Genomic DNA, 25922 nt, shown 5'->3' on the forward strand with positions numbered 1-25922 from the left:
TGTACAAAGGACCAGAGGCTAAAAAAAACCTCTTGGCCCTTTGGGGTAGAGGATATAGTTCATTACAGCCAGCTTCTTTTAAGGTTTTAGGGTAATGTAAAGGTAAAGATACTGGGGTAAGGGAGTGGAAGGGGGAAGGAGAATCAGACTGTGAAGGGCTATGAAGGGTTCTGTAAACCACATTAAAAGTTGGAATGTACACTGAAGACAATGAGGAAGCATTAAGATGCTTAAGCAGGGGAAGTGACATAAGCATACACATGTCTTTGGATGACAACTGTAACTCAGCATGTCAGTATAGGAAACGGTTTTGAAAGAAGGCAAAACAATAGGAAAGATGACCAGTTAGGAGTTTGCTATAATAACCCAGGCATGAGATGTTAATAACAGTATAGACAAGAACAGTGTCAGAGGAGGTAGAAGGAAGAGCTTGGAATTAGACTTACTTAGTAAGAAAAATCCATAGGACTTGGTCATTTACTAGATATAGAAGGGAAGAAAGAGGAAAGAGTTGAGAATGATGTCCAATTCTAGTTGGGACAAACTGAATGGATGGTAGCTCATAGGACTCATGGGAAGAGAAGGAAAGACACAAGTCAGCATATACCAAAAGATCTGTGACACAACAAAGGGTGATAGGCAACTGGACAAAGTTTAAAGCTCAAGAGTGATTGAGAAAGATTTGGTAGTTACTAACAAAGATGAAAAATAATGAAAACAAATGAAAATACTGAGAAACATCATTTATCTGTTAGATTGATAAATATTAGAATACCATTATTAGCAAATAGATGATGGGAAAATTGGTATTCTCATGAATAGTGAGAATGGAAAAAAGTACAATTTTCTGAAATTAAATTTGGCAAGTACGCCAAATATATGCCAAAATGTATATCCAGGGATATTCTGCAATTCATCCCACTCCCAAAGATTCCCTTATTTCTTAGTGTTCTCTACATTTTTTCCCATAGTACTTATCTTCTAACATTTTATCTATCACACTGATTGTTTTATTGGCTGTCTCCATCTAAAATGTAAGCTGAATAAGGGCAGGGATCCTAGTATATTTGGTTCACTGACATATTCCAGTTACCTAGGACAACATCTGGCACATGACGGGCACTTTGACAAAATATCTGTATGAGTGAATGAATATATGAAAGTGCAAACGATTCAAATAAATAAGAAGATATTATTTTCATCTATCTAGTTGGCAAAGATTTTAAAAGATGAACAGTGCTCAGAAATGACAAGGGAATAGAAAAAATAACCCTCTCATACATTAGTGATGAAATGTAAACTGGTACAACCTTTCTGGAAGGCAATTTAACAATCTCTATCAGATTTTGAAATGTATATACACTTTGACACAGCAATCAGTTTTTAAAATCTACCTTAAGGTCTGAATCAGAAAATGTTATGAAGATGTATACTTAGAAAGATGTCTATCACAGCACTGCTTATAAATGAGGAAAACTAGAAATTTCAATTTTTATCAATAAGGTTATATAAATTATGAAACATCCAAAAAAAATACTATGCAGCTATTTTAAAAGAATGACATTAAACATATACTGACATGAAATAACATTCCCAACATAGTGGGGGGGGAAAAGCAAGTTACATTAACAACCTTACAGGAGAATATAATTTATATAAGATAATATATGGGTCTGTCTATATGGATAGAGAGAATATGGAAGTGTGGTCACCAAAATGTTAACACATATTACCTTCAGGTGCTTGGGCTTTAATTTTTACTTTCTTCTTTATGCTCTTCTTTTTTACTTGAATTTTCTACAGAGTATATCATCTTTCTAATCAGAAAAAACAAAGCTGTTTTCATTTGGAAAACCTTAAAAAGTTCTGTTTCTAATCCCCTTATGGTAATATACAATAAGAAAGAAAACTTATTTTCCATCATAAGGGTTCTCTACCAGATTGACAGGCCTTAAATAGCTTGACTTCTATTTCATCTTAAATCTAAATAAAAGGTTGAAACACTGTTTTCGGGAACTATTCCCAGAAAAAGAAACCCACCATCAATGCCCAAGCTAGTGCTACTGACACCAGCATTAAAGTCATGCTTTCTACTTGTCCAGAATCTTTTTTGTATTAATCTGGCATGCTAACACATGTTGCTCGAACAAAAAAGCCAAACCAAACCAAATCAACAACAACAAAATACATGTGTAGTCCTCATTAAAGGCGTATGTTCTAAAGTAAATGCTTCTTGGAAAGTGTGAAAAATCATATCATCCAACCTACCCTAAAAAACCCTATCTACCTGTTAAGCTCAGAAATCAATTTGGAAACCACACAGTACAAGAGAAAGAATATGATCCCAGGAAACAAACAGTACCAAGTCTGCCCCCTACTAGCAGCATGATCATGGGCAATTTACTTAACTTCTTTGTATCTCAGTTTTCTCATCTATAAAATGATGATACCACAAATGCTAATGACTGTTGAGAGGCCTATATGTATTAACATATACGAAGCCCCAGTTTTATATACCTACCACATGTCTAGTTTGTAATGAGCAACAAATGCTAACTCCTATACCTTCATACTCAAAAGGATAGCAAATGTCACCATTTTTTCTGTGAAGCATTCCTGGACTTCCCTGTGGAAGCTTCTTAGTTCTGCTTTCATAACACTTTAGCCATATCACAATGTTTGTCACCCCCAAGAACAAGAACTCTTCCAGAGTAAGAACTATGTTATATCTTATTCATACTTTGAGCACCTAGTACAATGCCTGGCACAGGGTAAAAAAAAAAAAAAAAAAAAAAAGGCAGTATGAGTGAATAAATAAAGTAATTTATCAAAACATCTTTAAAAAACAGCACATTCTAGGATATAGCTGTCTCACTATTAAATCAAAGTCAAAGCAATGAACTAGAAAAGCGTATGTAAAAGAGGTTAAAATTAAACCAATTCCTTGAGAAAGGCTAAGCCAACCAAAATAAGCCATACCACTGATATACATTAAATCAGTAACAGAATGTTCTTAATGTAAAATTTAAAAATTGATAGTTTCTTAGCTCCTACTATGTATTTCAATTCAAATAACTAAAATTGTCAAAACAAACAGCACACACATGGCACACAGGCTAGCCAGGTGAAAGTCAGAAAAAAATGATTATTTGGTTTTCCCTTAGCCATTAATAAACAGATCTGTAAAATTACTGAAACAGTTTAAGAAAACTTCCCAGAGGGCATAAAAGAAAGGCTCTGGAGTGAAGAAAAAAGTTTCTAATAGAAGAGCTTGCTGTTAAAGAGTAAATTAAAGTAATTTAGTCTCATTTCAAAAACTAAAAAACAAGGAAGGGTTATCAATGCAAATAATCAAATTAACATTTCACCAAAATCTACATGGGAAAAACTTCGATTAAAGACTTAAATTTGTTCAAAATATCTCTAAAGAAAAATTACTTAAAAGTATACACAGGGCTTCCCTAGTGGCGCAGTGGTTGAGAGTCCGCCTGCCGATTCAGGGGACACGGGTTCGTGCCCCGGTCCGGGAAGATCCCACATGCTGCGGAGCGGCTGGGCCCGTGAGCCATGGCTGCTGAGCCTGCGCGTCCGGAGCCTGTGCTCCGCAACGGGAGAGGCCACAACAGTGAGAGGCCCGTGTACCGCAAAAAAAAAAAAGTATACACAATCCAGTGTCTTCTAATAAAAGTCCTATTAGACCTACTTGACTGCAGCATTATGGTTCTTTAACTATCATGATAATTATGTAAATGCAAGTGATGACCCTGTTAGTATTTGAAAACTATTTAGTCTCTTAATTTAAAATTACATTCACACTAAAATTGTTTACCCATTGAAGTGCACAGCAAAAGCTGCTTTAATATAGACAAAGGTAAATGTAAATAGAAAAAACATAAAATCTAAATTAGGAAAGTGTAAACTAATGAGGTTTTGGAGAATCAGAAAGTTATTTGTTTAGTTACTGAGCAATTTCTAATTCAAAACCTCTTTAGTACCCTTAGAGTCCTAAATTATCATATGAAACTTATTACAATCAAAATATTCTAGATCATGGTAAATATTTCATTTCTGTCCACTTTAGTTCAAATAAAAAGCAATAAAATTGGGGACATGGGTTTACTTTCTGAAGGCAACCCTTCCTTCTACCCTACTTAAAAAAAAAAAATATCCCACAATCATTTCAGGAAAAAATATCTTGAGTTGACCAATAAACTAATTTATTACCACACAAAAACATAGACACAGTAAAGTTTTCCAGAATTTTGTCCAAACAACAGAAAAACAAAGTCTTCCAGGTTACAACCATAAGTAAAAATATACGGTAATTCTAACTATAAAGTAGTAAAAATCACTCTAAATTGAAAGAAATTTCAATATAAATTGAAATCAATGATATAAATTGCTTACATTGTAAAATGAAGGTAAGGTTTATGTACAGCAGCAGCTGATGACTGTTTCTTTGGTGATCCTGAGTGACAACTGGTCTCGAAAATTGATAAAGCATTCTCATCTTCACTATCATCTAAAATCAGAGTTTCTATATCTGTTTTAAAAAAAAATCACAAAGATTATGAGGATTAAAAAGTCCTTTAATATTAATGTGCTACCAGAGCTAAGAAAAACTGGTTTAAAAATCAAGTGGCAAAAACTAATAAGATATCCATCAAATAACACAGATTGTCCAAGGAAATTGACAAACTACAGTATTCTGAATAATTTATAAATGGAACCAATGTAGTTCTTTCACCTTTACAGACTACTTAAGTGTTATGAGATGCATTTTGGGAGACTACAAGAACTCTGGAAAAGAAATGGCACTCTCATAAAATACTCACCTACTTACTAAAAATTTCTAAGTTAATTTTGACCAAAACCAGTACATCTAATATAAATAAGATGGTTTAATTAATAGAGTAATTGAAGTATGGCCCAGTTCTTACAAAAGCAACAAGGAACAAACTGACCTTTATTTTTTCACATGGCACACACACACATATTTCAAGGAAAATCTAGTCTTAGTTAAGAAGGGACTCGGGAATTCAGTGGGAAAAAAAACAATCTTAAAAAATGTAGGGCTTCCCTGGTGGCGCAGTGGTTGAGTCCGCCTGCCGATTCAGGGGACAAGGGTTCGTGCCCCAGTCCGGGAAGATCCCACATGTCGCGGAGCGGCTAGGCCTGTGAGCCATGGCCGCTGAGCCTGTGCGTCCGGAGCCTGTGCTCCGCAACGGGAGAGGCCACAACAGTGAGAGGCCCGCGTACCGCAAAAAAAAAAAAAAAAAAAAAAAAAAAAAAATGTACTCATTCAAGTAACATTGGGTCTTAAGTTATTGTTCGATGGACTAACGGGAACTAAAATTCCAACTGAAAGTGCCACACTTAAAAATTTATCTGGACTACAACCTAAAGTGTTAATAGTCATAATTCATACATACCTAACAAAAGTGTCAATTCATTCAACAAAAAGCAATGCTACATGTGTAGGAGAAATGGGAGGAAATTAAGATTGACAGAAATCATACCCTTCCCCAAAAAAACAAAGAAAAAAAATAGGCATGCTTTCTAAAATGAGATACTGAATTGTGCTGGCAGACACAGATTTCAATGGCTTTTTAAAGCCAAGTATTTAACAAAACTAATATTGTAAAAGTTAATCAGAAAATAATTGAGGACCCTGTGATTGATAATTTCATATATAAGGAAAGGATACTTGTCTAAGAAAAATATTAAAGACCAAAACAATCCAGAATAATATATCTAAATAACTAAAAAACAATTATTAATAATCAGAGAAGATTTTGTTTCTTTCCTCCACTGGTATGTGAAGAAAAATAATGAAACTAAAGCATACTTTATACTTATGGGGAAAAAATGGTAAGAAAACACAGATAATAATGCCATAAAAAAATTCTCAAATGCAAGTAAAGAAGTTACAATCTCTCAGAAGAGAAGGTAAGATTTTTATGACCTTCTAAAGGTGACATAGTCTTTTAAAAATTAAAAAAATTTGGGAAAAGATATATATCCTCAGTTTTGAAAATCAGAGATAAGAAATGTACAATTCATGGCAGAGTAGCTGGCTCATACGTATTATTTGTTCTCCTCCTCATTTGACAAATTTAAGAAATCAAGTAATCGATGTGATATTTCATGAGAATCTACCCTAAAAAAAAGTTTCTGAAAAATATATGTATGACAAGCAAAATTCATTGAATATCGATGATTTTTACTATATATAACAGTTTTACCATTAACATAATTCATTGGACAATTTTTTATACAGTGCAGACTACATGTTAAACAAAGAAAATTAGGAGAATTTTTTTAAATTACTGTCTCTTCTAAGTTCATGGGCTTTTACTTTGATTAGCACAGGAACCTAGAGCTTTCCTGTACATAAGTAACATTTTTAAAAGTAGCTTTCTGTTTTTATCTCAAATCCAAACTACAATCTTGAGGCCAGAACTCAAGACCTTCTATCATCAGGTTCTAATTTACTGCCCTACTAGTAATTTACACTCCATTAGCGCAGCACACTGCAGAGTGCTGTGCCAATAACAATAGTATGATGAGTTGAATCCAGAGGGACATTATAGCAACATGGTTAAGAGCATGGGCTCTGGAGTCAGGCTCCCTGGGTTTGAGCAAGACCTAGAACTTACTGAGTGACCCTATATAAGTGAACATCTTCATTTTTGATAGAGTAAGAGTACCTACCCCCAGGATTGTTATGAGGATTAATAAATGACAATTTATGTAAGGGCTTTATAATAATAAAAGAAATGTAAGCCAATACTATCATAGCCAACTTTTCTAAAGATGGCAACACTCCTACATTAAGATAATCAGAATGTCCCAAGAGTGAACAAACAGAACAAACATCCATTCATTCTTTTTATGGACAATGACTAGGCAACTACTGTATGCTAGACAATATGCTAGGCCTAGAATAAACAGTGGCCAATGAAATGGATACATTTCCTATATTCATGGCAAATACAAAAGAGTAACACATAAATAACCTTATAAGAAAACTCAGAATTTATTTACTTATGCCTGTACTTGTTTCATTTTAACAATATGAAAAGGTAATTTATACTACCTTCTTTCTTGTCACTCTGGCTAATTTCAGCATGAGGAAACACTTTTTGCAAGACTGCCAGGATGTTGTTGAAGCTTCTTTCCAGCAGTGGTTTTATGATGGGGGATAGTGCATGTCCCGAAGACATGACAGCGCGCTGGGAAGCAGGCACAATATTCTGCATTGCGTGGTAAAAATCTTGGGCGTTGAGCACTATTGAGGAAACATCTAGCTGCAGTTTATGACTGCTAGCATAGATCTGAGGATAACGCCTCCGCAGGGCAATCAGGGCAGCTTCAGTGCACAGGGCCTTGATATCAGCTCCGCAATAGCCTAATGCACAAAAGGAAAAGGATAACAAAGGTAAGTCCATTTTTCCAAGTATCAACTCTATTTTGCAAATATGCACATCTTTATCTAAAATAAAATACTAAATCAATCATGTGCAATTTCACTAGCAAAATGAAAAATGACCATTTAAAGTCACCTAATAGATATGGGAACAGATGTATAACTGATTCACTTTGTTATAAAGCAGAAACTAACACACCATTGTAAAGCAATTATACTCCAATAAAGTTGTAAAAATAAATAAATTAATTAATTAAATAAAGTCACCTAATAAAACTGTTTACTCATTAAGACTAAAAATGTTTTGAATATTTTAATTAACAAACACATGAACTAATGATATTAAAAGAAAACAAGTCATATATTTTGTGCCAAAACCACTGATTATAATGTATATCTTTCTTCAGGAAAGGTTTAAAAAAATAGTTTTATATCAATCCTTCATCAATATTTCCAATCATTAGTTTAGTCCTCATGACATTAGAGTTTTCTACAAATTTTCCTAATATTACTAATTTCCAAATACATATAATGGAGCAGTACAAAGTAGTATACATAAGCGGAAACTTCAAAATCAGAGCTATTCTACTACTAACTCTGAGTGCAACCCACAAGCAGGTTAATATCTTATTACCCCCAAAACTATACTTTAAAGTTATGATCATCTCTGATAGTTCCAAAGGTATTACAGGGAATGAGAATCCATTAAATTTCTATATTATCTTCCTTTTTATATATATATTTAGTTTAAAATGATTGATAACCTAGTTCAAAGGGCTACAGAGATATGAGGTATCATCCATTACCCATATTTAACTGATCATGTAGTTAAACAACAGATCAAGCCACCAGTGCTCTGAAATCATTTCATTCATTTGAGCGACAAATACATAGAAAAACATATGAACTGTTAGGTCTTTACCACAAATGGGAAGAAAACCTCAAACTAGTCATGGTGTTTTTTTATACTGACAATTAAACCTGCATTTGGCCACCTTTATCAGTTATGCCAGCAGCGGGAACCACCCGAACTAGTTACAGAACATTAGTCCCTAAGCTCTTCAAAGAGTGGTATCAGATTTATTTATCTTTTTATATCTCACAATGACCTTGTAGAACACTTAAATACTGAAATTAAAATGGTGATTACAAAGGAAAACTATGAGCAGAGAAGAAATAGTACCAGACTAACTGGCAGAAAAAGAACATTAAGGAACAAAACCATATAAATCAAACTGACTCACACATCTATAATAAATTCTATCCCTATATCCCTCAGTAAGGCAAATGATCACGTTAAACAAGCCCTATACACAACAGAAAACTCCTCACCCTGCTCTCCTTTTTCCACAGCACTTACCACCTTATCATTTACCTATTATGTTTACTGTCTGCGTTCCCCAACTAGAATGTGACCTCTGTAAGAATAGGGGTATTTGTTTGTTTTGTTCGCTAAATGTATCTCAACTACCAAGAACGATGCCTGGCCTGGCATTCAGTAGATATCCAAAAAATATTTCTTGAGTGAAAGAATGAATGAAAAAAGAAAAGAGTAACTCCAAGGTTATAGTTTGGTAACGTAAAACTATTAGGTTACCATGTATTACAAAAAAGAGGGGGATGAATCATATCTATTAGGCTTTTCTTTTTCTAAGAAATCTAAATTCTTTTATTATTAAACCAACTTACTCACTGTAACTAAAAATTTCAATGAAAATTATGAAGTACTATATTCATAAACATTTATTCAGAGGTAGGGGAAAACTTAATATGACCTATGAGAATTTAATTCAGAAAACTATAAGCAGATTAAGCATTAACACTGTCCCATGACAGCAATCAATCTCCCAAATAATTCTTCAGAATAACCAAGTTTACCATGTCTCTCATTTTATTTTCTATTTCTCAATGAATGAACCTGACAAAAAGTATCTTTTCCTGTTCTATACATATCTGTTACATTAGTTCAACAAAATAACTGTAGAACACCAGCTCAGTTATAAACAGTTAACTAAATAATCCATTTCAGAGGAAGTAAAGAATAAACTACTGTCTTCAAAAAAATATAAACCACATTTCTTTTTTCCTCTTTAAAAGTATATACACTTATGGGCTTCCCTGGTGGCGCAGTGGTTGAGAGTCCACCTGCCGATGCAGGGGACATGGGTTCGTGCCCTGGTCCGGGAAGATCCCACATGCCGTGGAGCGGCTGGGCACGTGAGCCATGGCCGCTGAGCCTGCGCATCCGGAGCCTGTGCTCCGCAACGAGAGAGGCCACAACAGTGAGAGGCCCGCGTACCGCAAAAAAAAAAAAAAAAAAAAGTATATACATATACACTTAGTGAACATACTATATGACCCTATTTTTAAGTGCAAAAACCTAAATTAAAAAAGAGAAAACATTCAAAAACAATGCAGAACAGAAAAAAGCCACAAAAAGGTATTTTATGTAATAAATGTTGCCCATAACATTTATGTTTGACATAATAATATAAATAGCAATGTATTGTTCATTTTTTCTTAATTTATTAAAGATAATTTTAAAGCTTATCAACAATAATAGATTCCACTTGAAGAAGTAAACTTTCTTCACTGAGTCAAATAGATGTTTTGTATATTGACACATTTTATTAACAATATCAAAAAATCACATTTGTTAATATCATCACCAATCCATCGCTAAAATCTTTTAAGTGCTGGCAAGCTGTCAGCTCACAATTACAAATCTAAGTCATAGAATGCCCTTTGAGAACTGCTGTGTGGCTTATAATCTCTTTTTTGTTTTTAAAAAAATCCTAATTTTTGCTTGAAAGTTTGAATTTCATCATTAGTTATAAACTAATCCTTGAAAAAAATAAAGAAGTAAATTTTCTCATGGATTATCATAACCAACAGACTATAAATGACAGGATTTATCTTCTTTACATTTGTTTGTGAATGAGAATTACTAGTTTATATCTGTGATTGTCAACCTTGACTAGTCATCTGAATAAACAATGAAAATGAATCAAAAATAGATTCCCAACAAACTTAGTGAATCAGAATCACTAAGTGGTGGTTTAATACCATAAATGTGTATTTTGAGAAAACTTTACAAGTGATACTGATACACACAAAAAATTGAGAACTACTGAATTAATAATACACTTTCCTTACTAGACTCTAAAACAGAATTAAAGGTACATCATAGCCATGGCTAAATAGGCTATATTAAGGGTGACCACATGTCCTGGTTTAGGCCAGTTGCCTTGTCATAATTAACAGCGTATTTTTTCACTCTCAAAAGGGTCCCGGTTTAGAAAAATAGACGCTATGACTATTCTAGAAATACTGAAATACAGCCTTTTGAGAGTTAAAAGTTGATGTTAAATATCAATATCCCTTCCATAAGAATTCCATAACTATACTAGTTCTGCCATTACAACTCTAATAGTCTGATGAACACACATAGCTAGATTCCAAAGAAAATGCATTCCTGAATATTGCTATTAAGATGGAAATTTGTCTGAAAGAATGAAAATACAAGCTATTCAAAGAGGTTATAAACTAGAGAAAGGTAATAAAATTTTATGAAGTTACTTTTTAAGTAAAATACCAAACAATGAAGGTCCACAAGCTAAGATGCCACATTGACAGATACCCTTTCACTGTTTTGGCCCTCTTAGTGAAAATGAATAGAGAAATATGATTAGATTGAAGTTCTTCATTAACCTTAAGCTCCTACTATTTGTGCACATGTTCTGGATACCAAATTATTTGAAGACTACTAAAAATCACACCTATTATGCATGTAAACCTCCAAGTACTTGGGAATTCATTTCAAGGTAAAAGTTACCAAATCCATAACCTCTAATAACAGGTCAACTATCTTTGCAGTCGTTCATTAAGACTGCATACTCTTTTGTTAGGCATAAATTTCATTCATCTGAACCCATACATGTTAAAACATCTTTGGGATACATAAGTGCTAAGCTCATAATGAATTAAAAATTTATTGCTATTCTGTTTCTGTTTGAAGACCTGCATTTTCTTTTTTTTTTAAGTGAACTGGTTTCTTAAATGAAATAAACGTCATAATCAAAATCAGAAGTCAGTTAATTATAAAGGATTTTTATGTCACTCTCCAGGAAGAAAATAGAGTATATATAAGCAGATTCTAAACCAGCAATGCCACCCCAAAAAAAAAGGCAAGAGAAATTTTTTAGTCCTATAAAAAAGTATGTCTTAAATTTTTTTTAACTTAAGAAACTGACTAAAAGCTAAAATAAATAACTTGGTAAAATGAGGAGGCGTGGCCTTTCGAAATGAAAAAGGAAACTGAGAGTCTAATATTTAAGATGAAGAATTAGAGTATATAATATTTCAGATGGTAGATAGGGTAAAAAAGTAATTTTAAAATTACTCTTAGGGAATTTCCAAAATTATTTGAAGACTTCTGCTTATTTCAGTTAAGGATCATTCTGTGACAAATTCACAGATGAATCTACAAATATTTCCCATTCTGATCTGTACTCTAACACAATAATATCATAAAAGTAACAGGAAATAAAAGGGGTCAAATTTTAAAAAGGGCAAAGACTGGATTTTGTACCAAATACCACCCTCTCCCATAAAGCAGCACAAGGCTTTGCAAAGGTCAAGCCAAATTTACATGAAGTGGGTTTGGCGCATGCTCTCTTATACCAGGCAAAGCTTAAACTGGAGTAGTGCTGGAGAGATTTACGTTTTCTCCTCACCAGAAGATGTCGAGGTCTTTGTGGTTCAAAAGCTGAGGTATGCTGCTTCGGAGATGGAGGTCCCTGTGGATGAAGAGGATAATTCGGATGTAGCTAACTGAATGGACTAATGTTCTATTTAAGTTTTAATTATTTGATGGTGGACCACAATGATTTTTTAACTACGTTGTTCTTTTTGATTTTGGTAACTTTAAAGTTTTCCCAAGTAGACTGCTGATTGTTAGTGGACTTATTAGGGGGACTTCTTCATAATGCTTAAAAAAAGTTCATGGAGAGATTTTTTAATTTATATTTTTGAGAGAATGAGAGGAAAATAGACAAAAGACAGAAAAAGAATGAAGGAAAAATACCTGTGTGTATATTCAGCTGCTTAATACCACATTCATTTTTATTTCAGACCTAATTAGAGCCAAAACCCTGAATTCTAAAACCTCTGAATTCCATCTCCTATGTATGATCATGTATGTACATAAAACACTCTCACCATATCCTTTTAGGACAGTAGTGTTTGTTCACTCTGTAGGAGATCTTCTACTTTGTGAATAACTTAACATTAAGTTGAAGAGTTTTACATTTGGGGAAATACTAGCAGATGTCATTAAGTATTTTCTTTGAAGACTCCTCTCACTCAACTTCTTTCTAAACCACCGGCATGAGGATGAGTCCATCATGTAATCTGTGAAGTAAAAGACTACAGTCCTGCCCTGTACATGGACCTTCACCTCTCGTTTAAGCTTATTTTTCTTAGTAAAACTTCTGAAAGGGAACAATTCCTAAAAGGAGACACCGTAGTAATACTGGAAATCCAGCACTCAATGAAAGGCATATGACCACTGAGCTTTGATAATCAAAACACCTAATGGCAGCTAAAATTCTAATTTAGAAGTGTTCAAACTTCAAGTGAAATGCTTACATTTAAAGGCAAAGCCAACTACTGCACAAAAACACAACTATACTCATTCACATTCCAAACATACGGGGAAAGGGAGGCTGATCAGAACAAACAATGACAATCAAAAAATTCAAACAGTAGCACTCACCAACACATTTTTCAGCCAATTCACCTAAAAAAGCATCTGACAATTTTGGATTCCAGTCCCTGGTATGGATCTGTAAAATGTGTTTTCTTGCCTAAGAAGAAAAGCACAGATAAATAAAATCTTGCCTAAGGAAAAAAGTACAAATAAATAAAATATCATCAACCCCAAAATGTGTTAGATGGAACAAATTTATCAACTAACCATATCCCAGAAAAGCAACTGTTTATTTTAAAAGAAACATAAACAGCTTGGCATCCACATCAACTCTGATTCCCATAATAACCCTGTGAGCTATGTAGCAGAGATCTTTGTTTCACAAACTAAGATAATTAACATCCTGAGAGGTAAAGGAACTTGACTAGCGGCACATATGACTACGTGACTGATATAGGACTAGAACTCAAAACTAAATTTCACTTTCCTCCATGTCATTTTAACCACTTGAAAACATGTAAACAAAAAAACTTTAATGTGTTATAATAATCATAACTTTTAAACAAACCTTATATTGAGATTTCACAGGCCTTTTGGTTCTAATATGCATAAAGTGTCATTAAAGTTTTAAGTTGAAGAAGTTTTCAAGTAAGTAAAGAAATATAATAAACATTATCATCTTGTTAAGTTACTTAATGCTTTCACATTTAATATATAACAAGGTAATCTCCATAAATATTAATTGAATTCACTGTAAAACAAAGGTTTAAACAATTTTACCTTGATTTTTATCTTTCAAAATAGCATTCTTTACCTTAAATCTAACTGTATAGCACAATCAAAATTTTAACATCTTGGTCCCAAATTAAATGAAATTTCTTTTTCTCCCACAGTAAAAAAGAAACACTGAAGTATGAGTCCATAATCACCTGAAAAGTCACATCAGAATTTTTTTTTCACATTTGCCTTCTTTCAAGGGAAAGACAATGCTTTCTAAAATTGAGTATACTTGTTTCCTCAACACTGCTACTTGAGTTTCTTGAGACTATGAAAAGGCAAATTATAACCAAGATGATAATATTATTGCCTTGGTGAGGAATTTGGGGTCTAGCACAAAAACAAAAAGAACTTGAAAGTTGTCAAGATAAACCTTGCTCAAAAAGTTGACAAAATCTGAAATCAACAGCTATTGCTTCAATTCCAAGTTCTAAGTTAGGCGTTCAGCTACCAAAAATAAATCAATGATGTAACAAATATTTTCTTTCGACTTGAAATATATGCCTGAACAGATACTAAAAAAATATAAAATCAAGGCCCCCAAAAAATATAATTCTGAGAGCTTATATAGTCTAGAAGATGACATTAAGAATCTATATAGACTTCATTAGCAGAAGGGGCGCCACTCATTCAAGACCCTTAGAGAATCAGAAACACGGCAAAAAAAAAAAAAAAAATCTAAGCTGGAAGATATCTCAAAAAAGATCTATCTGTATCCCTTCATTTTACAAAATAAGTAAAGATTTAGAGGAAATGAAATTAATTACCTAAAGTCAAAAGTTACTGTCAGGTCTCTGAGACATTTAAGTGCCTTTCTCTTTTTCTATATAAAGAGTCCCCTTTCTTTATCATAAAAACAAGAAATAGAAGAAATTATTTAAATCAAGAAATGTTTCATTACAATTTACTCTATATGGCATACAGAAAAGTAAATCATATGGTTTCTCCTAATAGAAAGTAGCTTCCTCTATTATTAAGAGTCAAAAGCAAACTCAGGTCACTCATTCTCTAGGATTCATGAATATACATATAACATTTATAACAATAATCATACTGCTGCTGATGGTAAACAAAAGAAATAAAGCATTACTGCATAAAGAAGGTACGTGCTATTTTATGGTAATAAAGAGTTAACAAAATTATTAAAATTTGGCACCAAGACTTACTTTTAGTTTTTTTGTTGTTTGCTTTTTACTTTCACTTGCTCAAATAGCAAGAGTCATGATATTCCACTTCCCAAACTGCATGCTAATATTAGACACTGACTGGTATCAATTTAAATTAACGACCCAAAATGGAGCCTTATGACTGCCCTTAACCCTTCTCTATTCTATTCATGAGGCTATCTTCCAGCAGACTACTTCATAGCTTCTCTGTCTTCATGCTCAGCCTCTCGTTCAGAACTTGCTTCCTAATCCACTGAGAAAACTGAAGCAATCAGAAGAAAACTTCCAAAGATACCCCATACCAACTCTGTCCACCTGTCAGCATGTGTACCCGCAATATTCTGTCTTCTGCCTATTATAACAGATGAACTATCAAATTCCTAACTATAGTGATTCTCGGGACTTCCCTGGTGGTCCAGGTCTAAGACTCCACGCTCCCAGGGCAGGGGACCCAGGTTTGATCCCTGGTCAGGTAACTAGATCCCACGTGCCGCAACTAAGACCCAGCACAGACACATAAATAAATAAATAAATTTAAAATAAAAAATAAAGTCATTCTCGTCACTCATATATTAAATCCAATCCCCCTTCTCGCCTATCAAGGCAAGAAGATAATTCTCCTTTCTCAATTTCATCACCAAAACTTCCTTCCCTACTGGATATTTCTCCTATCTTAAAAATAACAAAACACCTTCTCTTGTCCCCAATTTGCTCAACATCTCACCTCAATCCTTTGCTTCTTATTACAGCAAAACACTTTGAAAAATTTATCTCCATTCACTGTCTCCAATTCCTTCCCTCCTATTCTCTTAAACTAACCATATTCAAGTCAAGTTTTTTGCACCCACCACTAATTGAAATTGTTCCCATCAGGTTTCACCAATGACCTACATAATGCTAAATAAATCGCCAATCTTCTGTCATGTGACTTAATTTAGCAACATCTGACACAGTTAATTATACCTTCCCCATTGATACAGTTTCTTCACTTGGCTTCCAGAATCCCACTCTCCTAGTTTTCCTCTTATCTTACTGACTGCTTCTTAAGACAGAGGAATTGTATCATCTAGTCTCATGACCTTAAATACTACCTAAGGAAAAAAAGGTGAACAGCCAGTCTAGTTTTTTTCCACAGACCCAGGCCAAGAAAAATGATCTTAGGTTTAGGTCTCAAGCACTGTTTTCTTGAAACTTAGAAAGTTAAAATTAACATGGAAAACTATGTTCCAGATCCATACTTATACAATATAGTAAGCCACAGAACATTTCCATCATCACAGAAAATTCAACTGGACAGTACTGTTCTAGACCTCGTTTACTGTTAAATCTCTGATTTGTGTGGACTATATCTGAATTGTGAGGACTATGGTTGGCATATGGACTTTGAGGCCTACATGACTAGGACAATAGAGAAGATAATTGGAAAATCAAGGTAATGGCTTTCCTGTGCTGAAATGAACACTGGCTGTGTCTCTTAGAGCTAATAAGCACATTCCCCATCTGGTAGAGCCTAAAAGATGTGCTTGAACTGTTGTAAGATGTCCCAAACGAGATAGCTGATGCTTCCCCATGCTGAAGTAGACTACTTCAGTCTTGTCTCCTATAACTAAGCATACCTCTATGCACTGGTACAGCCCTAGAAGCTCACTTGGGTAACAAAAATGATGCTGTATACACTATGTTTCCTATCCTGACAAAGCTAAATAAACTTGGTGCCAAAAAAAAGCCTATAAGTTGGATCGTCAATCCAAAACTGAGACAGATACAGTGGCTGTTCAGACTGTCGAACTGAGGTAGAGACTGGTCTACACAGACTGCTCTATACAGCAGAGCCATTGCCTTCATTTCCCTATAGTCTACTGTACTGTACTAATCACTAAGCTTCTCACATCTATGTACATAAACAAGGCATTTTACAGAGATCCAAAATCAAAACCATATAACAGCAAGTGCTCGAGTGTGCGTGTGTGTGTATAAATATATTCATATGTAGTATCTTCTCTGCTCTCTTTTGGTTATATTTATATAGGTATGTGTTATAAAGGTTCTAATTAGGCTTGATATGTTTAATACATGCAAAGCATTGTCAAATACAGAATCTTCCCTGAATATGTCCCTCCCTCTCAAATATAAATGTGCAGTGAAGATGACAGTCAATGATTAAACTGGTCAGACTAACCAAAAAATTGCCAAGTAAAAATAGGAAAAAAGAACTTTGTATAACATATTAAATAACATTTTACATAGTCAATGACTACACATTGCCCTGCTTTAATTATGTTCTTATTTTTTCTATTATGTTCTTTTTAAAACTACACTATAATGAATAGCATTTGCTGCTTTTAATGAAATAAGATGTCATAGCTCTTTCTATGAGAATTTGCATATTGGGCTCTTATTCATAAAGCCCCCATTACTCTAAAAACGTTATTTTTATGGGAACAAAGCTACTTTGGTGAACAAGAGACATATAACCTGTCATACAAGATAATTAATACAATGTGGAGAGCTAAAGAAAAAAGCAAGCATCTATAATAACCTCAAAATCATACCCTTATTTCCTAAAAATCATGAACCTTCTGATAACTGTTAACAAAATGATTAAATTATTCAATCATTACCAGCATTTTTTAAGTAGTAACTAAGATATCCAACAAGCACAAAATTTTGAAAACGACAACTCATAAAATACCACTTTCAAAGTATATGTATACATATACATATATTTCATAATTGAGTCACAAATAAATCTTAATATATCAAGAACTCTTACCTTGTGATCAGGAAGGTTGAAAAGAAATTCCCTGTCAAAACGGCCGGGTCTCCTGAGAGCAGGATCTATAGAATCAAGTCTGTTTGTAGCACCAATAACAACAATCTCGCCCCTGTTGTCTAATCCATCCATAAGAGCGAGGAGGGTCGATACGATAGAGCTGTAACAAAAGTTCCAGACCGACGCTTAAATTGTAAAAAGGGAAGAGAGAAAAAGCTGCAAAGATTGCTGCTTATACTACCTTTCATCAGGCTTAAAGACTAAAAACATGGATTTTTATATCCAGGTTCACAAGTAAAACTAAGTTCCATTTAACTTTCTCGTGTCACTCTCAACAGGTTGGAGTCTTCTGCAGATATAACCGACATACAGTACACTGAATATATTTAAAGTATACACACTGCTAAGTTTTGAAGTATGGGAAACTATCACCACAATGAAAAAAAGTAATATCCATCATGCTCCTCCTCATGCCCTTCAAAATCCATTCCCCACTGCTCTTCTTTGACCCAATCCCCTGGCAACCACTGATCTGAGTTCTGTCACTATAGATTAGCTTCCATTACCTAAAATTTTATATACATGGGATCACACAATAAGTACTTTTTTTTTCTGGATTCTTTCCCTCAGCATGATTATTTTGAAATTCACCACATTGTTGGTTTAACAATAGTTTATTCCTTCTCATTGCTAAGCAATATTCCATTTTATGCATGGATCCCAATTTGTTGATTCACATGTTGATGGACATTTAGACTGTTTCCAGTTTTTGGCTATTACCAAAAAAGCTGTGAACATTCATACAGGTTATGAAGATGTTCCCATAGGATTTTTCCTAAAAGTTTTATACTTTTACCTCTTAAGCTTAGGCCTTCATCCTCTTAACCTTTAATGTTTACAGAATCTAAAATAACATCATATTTTGTATTCCTAAATATTGCTTTATCAGTGTCTTTTTTTTATCATGGCCAATTGTGCAACAGGTTGGTCAATTTTATTTTTTTCAAAGAAGTGACTTTCTAATTTCCTGATTTCTGCATATCTCTGTTTGCAGTTCATATATAGTTAGCTATAATTTTTTATTTTACTAATACCATAGACTACTTAGAGTTAGGACAATAGTTCTTGATAAAAAAACATAAAATTCTCTGCTTATCTTTTTGTCATTTTCTTGTATTTTATATATTACTAAACTTTAGAAATTAGCTGCGATTTAAGGCACAATATATGGTCAATTTTTATAAATGCTGTGTTTGTTTGAAAACAGTGTTCATTCTATATTTGCCTTAGATAAGTATGCCCACAAGATCAGATTAATATAATATAGTTGTTCAAATAATCTGTAGAGAATTTATTTTATTCTCATTTGTCTATTAATTACTGAGAGGTACATGAGATCTCTCACAATGATTATCAATTTGACTCTTTGCAGTTCTGTCAATTTTTGTTTTATACAGTTTGAAATGTAGTAATTAGGGAATTATAAATTTTAAACTATTACATCTTTTAATAAATTGAAGATTTTATCATTGTAAATTGATCCTCTTTTTATGTATAATAATGCTTTCTGTCAGTCTCTTTTGTCTAATATAGCAACAGTAGCTTTCTGTTAGTATTTACTTGATACACTTTTATACCATTTTATGAATTTGACTATTTTGGACATTTTACATAAATGAAACAGTACAATATGTGATCTTTTGTGTCTGGTTTTGTTTCCACTAGCATAAAGTATGTGAGGTTCACCAATGTTACATATATAATGTAGCATGTGTCAGAATTTCATTCCTTTTTGAGGCTGAATGATATTCTACCATGTGGATATACCACATTTTATTTAACCATTCATCAGCTAATGGACATTTGGGTTATTTCCATGTTATGGCTATTATGAATAACACTGCTGTGAACATTTGTGACTAAACTTTTGCATCCCTTTTCCCCACCATTTGGAACCTCTCTTATATGTATCCTTATATGTATTGATAGTTACAGTTTCACAAGTAAATACATGTTAAAATTACCAAGTGTACTCTTTAAGTATATCAATGAGTATATATAGTATTCTGTATCAATTATACCTCAATAAAAGAGCTTTAAAAAAATCAGTAGTAGGGGGCTTCCCTGGTGGCGCAGTGGTTGAGAGTTCGCCTGCCAATGCAGGGGACACGGGTTCGCGCCCCGGTCCGGGAAGATCCCACATGCCACGGAGCGGCTGGGCCCGTGAGCCATGGCCGCTGAGCCTGTGCGTCCGGAGCCTGTGCTCCGCAACAGGAGAGGCCACAACAGTGAGAGGCCCGCATACCGCAAAAAAAAAAAAAAAATCAGTAGTAGGGCTTCCCTGGTGGTACACTGGATAAGAATCTGCCTGCCAATGCAGGGAACACAGGTTCGATCCCTGGTCTGGGAAGATCCCACATGCCAGGGAGCAGCTAAGCCCATGCACCACAACTACTGAGCCTGCGCTCTAGAGCCCGCAAGCCGCAACTACTGAAGACTGCACGCCTAGAGCTCGTCCTCCGCAACAAGAGAAGCCACCGCAACGAGAAGCCCGCGCAGCGCAACGAAGAGTAGCCCCCGCTCACCCTAACGAGAGAAAGCCTGCACGCAGCAACAAAGACCCAACGCAGCCAAAAATAAAAATAAATTAACTAATTAAAAAAAAATCAGTAGTAAGATAAAAAGGAGTTTCTAAAATATCTCCAAATATTCTCTTTAGAAAATCAAGCAGAAAACACACATAAATAGAAAACAAACATGAAATGGTATTCCCCAATTCATTTGTGTCAATGATTACATAAACGTTGATGGATTAAACTTTCAAATTAAAATGAAGAGATTGTTCAGTTAGGAAAACAAGACCCAACTATGTATTATCCACAAAAGTAATACTCTAAATATTAAGACACTGAAAGGTAGGTAGTAAGTTAATGGGAAAAAAATGTACCAAGCAAAAAACATCAGAGGTCTAGATTAGCTTAATCATTATCTAATCATTAGATAATCATTTCATTAGATTCTAATGAAAATAGATTTCAAAACAAAAAGTATTAACAAAGATAAAGAAGGGCATTTCATAATAAGAAGGCAACTTCAAAATAAAGACCTCCAAAATAATAAATGTGTTTGCACCCAAAACAAAACTTCAAAATAAATGAAACTGGCAGAATTAAAGAGAAATTTCTACAATCATAGTTGGAAATTTTACCACATCTCTCTAATGTTCATAAAATAACTAGACAAAAAAATCAGTAAAAACACAAAAGATCCTGCATAACATTATTATAACCCTGTCTTACTTGATATATATAGAGAATATTATACCACAAACAGCAGAATACAAATTCACAACACAGACAATACCTGGGACATAAAGAAAACTGCAGTGAATTTAAAATGACTTTAAGAGTTATCGTTTCTGACCACAATAAAATTAAATTAGAGAAACTAATACAGTGTTTTATGTTAATTATACCTCAATTAAAAAATTAAATTAGAAACAATAAGATAAAAAACACAACTTGTACACTAAACAACACACTTCTAAATATTCATTGTGTCAAAGAAGAAATGACAAGAGGAATTGGAAATGATTTTGAACTATAGGCCACTGATTATATAAGAGGTCAAAAACTGGGATGCAGCTAAAGCAGTGCTTAAAAAGAAATTTATAGCTTTCAATGCCTATATTAGAAAAGAAAAAAGTTTCAATCAAAGTCTAAAATTCCATCTGAATCATCGAGAAAAAGAGAAACCTAAAGCAAACAGAAGAAACAAACAAACAAACAATAAGCCAAGAAAAGTCACAATGCATATTGCTAAATGCATATTGCTAAATGAAAGAAGCTAACCTGAAAGATTACATGCTGGATGATTACAACTACATAGCATTACGGAAAGGGCGAGGGTAGATAGTAAAAAATCATTAGTGCCAGGGACTGAGGGGGTGGGGTGGGGAGGGAAAGGAGGGATGAGTTGGTAGAGCACAGAGGATTTTTAGGACAATGAAAATACTCTGTATGATACTATAATGACATATGCATGTTATTATACATTTGTCCAAACTCATAAAATGCAAAACACCCAGAGTGACTACAGACTTTGTATGATTATGATGTGTCAATGTAGGTTCCTCAATTGTAATAAATGTACCCTCTCTGATGAAAGATGTTGATAATGAGGGAGGCTGTGCATCAGTGCGGGCACAGCGTAAATGGAATAATCTCTGTACCTTCCTCTCAATTATGCCGTAAACCTAAAACTGCTCTTTAAAAAAGATTTTTTTAAAAATTACAAAGAACAAGGTTGGGGACTTATACTAATAAAAATCAATAGAAATCTACCAAGTAATCAAGTCAATGATACAAGGATAAACCTAAAGATCAATGGAACCAACTAACAAGTCTAGGAATAGACAAATTGATGGTCAATTTCTGACAAAGATGCCAAGTAATTCAATGGAGACAAGGTAACCTTTTCATTAAATGGCCCTGGAACAATTGGAAAAAAAATATGGAAAAAGTAAACTTCAGTCCATACCTTGCACTAGCTATAAAAATTAACTCAAACCCTTACCTTATGCTGACATATGAATGTTAACTTTAAAACGAATCACTGACCAAAATTTAAGGGCCAAAACTACTAATATTTTAGAAGAAAATACAGAATTGTTGACAAATTGGTTTAGGAAATTATTCTCAAGACAGAAAAATATATACCAAAAAAATTTACATAATGGGCTTCATCAATACTAAAACGTTTTGATTTTCAAAAAGTCATATTTAAGAAAAAGGCAAGGGCTTCCCTGGTGGCGCAGTGGTTGAGAGTCCGCCTGCCAATACAGGGGACACGGGTTCGTGCCCCTGTCCGGGAAGATCCCACATGCCGCGGAGCGGCTGGGCCCATGAGCCATGGCCGCTGAGCCTGCGCATCCGGAGCCTGTGCTCCGCAATGGGAGAGGCCACAACAGTGAGAGGCCCACGTACCGCACAAAAAAAAAAAAAAAAGGCAAGCCAGATTAGTAGAAAACTTTTCAAAACATAGACCTGACAAAGGGCTTGTTTTAAGAGCACATAAAAAAAATCTTACACTACAATGAGACATGCAATATGATTTCTTTTTTTTTAAAGGGTAAAATAATATAACAGACATTTCACAAAAGAAAATATGTAAATGAGCAATAAGTGCATGCAAAGATGCTCAATATTATTAGTCATCAGAAAAATGAAAATTAATCCACTGCTACACACTCATTAGAATAGCAACAGTTAAAGAGAGTAAAAATACGAAATGCTGGGAAGAATGAGAAGCATCCCAAATCCTCATACATTACAGTTAAAAACAAAATGGTGAACCACTTTGGAAAGTAGTATCAGTTTAAACAAACATTTACCATAGGATTCAGCCATTTCTCTCTAAGGTATTTACCCAACAGAAATGAAAACATATGGTCCCATGAAAATGTGTATGCAAATGTTCACAGCAGCATTATCATAACAGCCAAAAATAGAAGCAAACCAAATCTCTATCAGAGGAATTAAACAAATTGTGGTACACATACAGACATACACATACACACAGAGACACACACTTTGTGTGTCTGTGTGTGTGTTGCCCAAGGACTACTACTCAGAAATTAAAAAGAACAAAATATTAGTGTATGTGACATGGATAAATTTCAAAAACATTATGCTAAATCAGGATTAGGCATCTTTTTCTGTAAACGGCCAGAAAGTAAATGTGTTAAGGCTTTGCAAGTCATATGATCTTTCTCTCACAACCCCTAGCTCATCTCTGCTCTTGTAGTGCAAAAGGAGATATATATAACGCAAAAAGCAATGAATATGGTTGTGTTCCAATAAAACTTCATTTACAAAAAAGAGGGAGAAGATTTGCCTCATGGGTTGTGGTTTGCTGACCCCTGTGCTAATGAAAGAAGTCTTCCTCAAGGACAGAGGTCACATCTTATAAGCCTCATAGCACTTATCCAAGTGCAAATCTAAATACTATGTCAACAAATGAAAAGAATTCAACATAATCAGATTAGGAAAAATTACCTGTGGATCTGATCTTGCCTGCTGGAGCGAACTGGAGCTAATCCATCTATTTCATCAAAAAATATTATAGAAGGTCTCATCAAATATGCCTAGTATAAAAAGGAAACAAACATTATTTATTGTATTAGTTTTCATTTTTAATTTACTGTATTTTCTTAATAGGTAATATAAGCAAATGGTACAACATGCAGCAGGTAAGAAAGATTATACAGGAAAAAGGAAAGCTCCTTATCACCCCAGACTCTAACCACAAGGTCTCCACCCAGTAGACAACTAGTGTTTTCCGTTTGTTTATTCTTCCATACATGTCATTTATACACATACACAAACATGTATTTTTAAACACATTTAAACACACTATACACATTGCTTTTATTGTATAACACAGCCTATTTTATGTTATTGATACATTTTAATTCGCTTACATGTAAGTACATAAAGATCTGCTTCATCCTTTTTTAACAGCTACAAAATGCCGCACTATATGGATGTGCCGTAATTAAACGAGTCCCCTACTCATGGACATTTAAGCTGTTTTCAATCTTTTCCTATTATCAATAATGCTTGAACAAGTATCTGTGTACATTTAACATTTCACATGAGTATAAACATATCAATATAAAAAATTATAAAAGTGGAACTTATGGTTCAGAAGGCATGTGTCATTCCTAATTTAGATACTTGCAAATTACCTTCCATTGATGTATCAATTTACCCTTCTCACCAGAAATATTTAAGACTGCTCACCAACAATTTATTATCAGACTTCTTGTTCTTGACTACCTTTTTAAGATAAAGGATGTTACCTCATTTTCATTCTAATTTTTATTTCTATTATCAAGGAAGATGAGTTTTTACATCTTAAAAGAGCCATTAAAATTGCTTTTTCTACACAAGTTCTGTTCATATCCTTTGCCAATTTTTCTATTGGCTCATTGGTCTGCTTACTGATTTCTAGGAGCTATATTTACTTAAAAATTACACTCTCTCTATGAAAGGAAATGAAAATATTTTTCTACAAAGGGTATCATCTTTTGGTTTTGCTTACCATATTGTTGCCACTCAGTATGTAAAAAAAAGATTTTATATAGTGGATTCTTTTCTTCCATAGTTAGACTTTCCCTACTCTGAGATTAGAAACAAAATTCTCCTGAGTTTTCTTCTGGTACTTTCACAGTGTCATTTTTCTCACTAAATCTCAGATCTATGTAGGAACTTTATTTAAGGTAAATAAATTTTAGATTACAAATGAAAACTGTTATATAATTTACTCAAATTAATATAGTTTATTTTCATTTCAAAATTACTTAAAGCTAATTCTTAGTTCACAGGAAGGTCAGCTTATTAAAGAATGGATACAAATTTTTCATTTCTCCCTTACTGATAACGATATTCATTAAACTTCCAGTGTTCTCTAATAATTTTATTTTTTTAATTTATTTATTTATATTTGGCTGCATTGGGTCTTTGTTGCTACACACGGGCTTTCCCTAGTTGTGGCAAGCGGGGGCTATTCTTCATTGTGGTGCACGGGCTTCTCACTGTGGTGGCTTCTCTTGTTGTGGACAGAGCATGGGCTCTAGGCGAGCAGGCTTCAGTAGTTGAGGCACACGGGCTCAGTAGTTGTGGCACATGGGCTCAGTAGTTGTGGCACACGGGCTCAGTAGTTGTGGCTCACGGGCTCTAGAGCACAGGCTCAGTAGTTGTGGCTCACGGGCTCAGTTGCTCCGCAGCATGTGGGATCTTCCCGGACCACGACTCAAACCCATGTCCCTTGCATTGGCAGGTGGATTCTTAGCCACTGCACCACCAGGGAAGTTCCTCTAATAACTTTAAATGAAGGACAATTCAACCACAAAACTTTGCTTTTTTTGAAAAAAAAAAACTTTATAAGGCTAGAATTACATAATAAGAGAAGAGTAAAGATTTAATCATTACTTTTACATACATGAAACACAGCTCTTTTTTAGAACTATGGCCTCACACAATTGCAAAAAGGAAGTACAGTGTA

The 25922-nt window shown here is 34.1% G+C and overlaps 1 protein-coding gene across 4 annotated transcripts in view; it reads right to left on the reverse strand.

Annotated features, from left to right (window-relative positions):
* The window catches only part of ATAD2B (ATPase family AAA domain containing 2B), a 165942-nt gene that overhangs the window by 69161 nt on the left and 70859 nt on the right, over positions 1-25922 (reverse strand). For all 4 annotated transcript variants that reach the window (XM_082642078.1, XM_082642076.1, XM_082642075.1 and 1 more), the window contains exons 13-17: positions 23912-24000; positions 17856-18015; positions 13206-13296; positions 7100-7411; positions 4408-4543 (exon numbers count right to left, since the gene is read on the reverse strand). In XM_082642078.1, coding sequence (XP_082498204.1) covers positions 4408-4543; positions 7100-7411; positions 13206-13296; positions 17856-18015; positions 23912-24000 — 788 coding nt within the window. The remainder of the gene's footprint in view (positions 1-4407; positions 4544-7099; positions 7412-13205; positions 13297-17855; positions 18016-23911; positions 24001-25922) is intronic.

This window comes from Mesoplodon mirus (genome assembly GCF_964341445.2).
Source record: "Mesoplodon mirus genome assembly, chromosome: 14".
NCBI lineage: Eukaryota > Metazoa > Chordata > Mammalia > Artiodactyla > Ziphiidae > Mesoplodon > Mesoplodon mirus.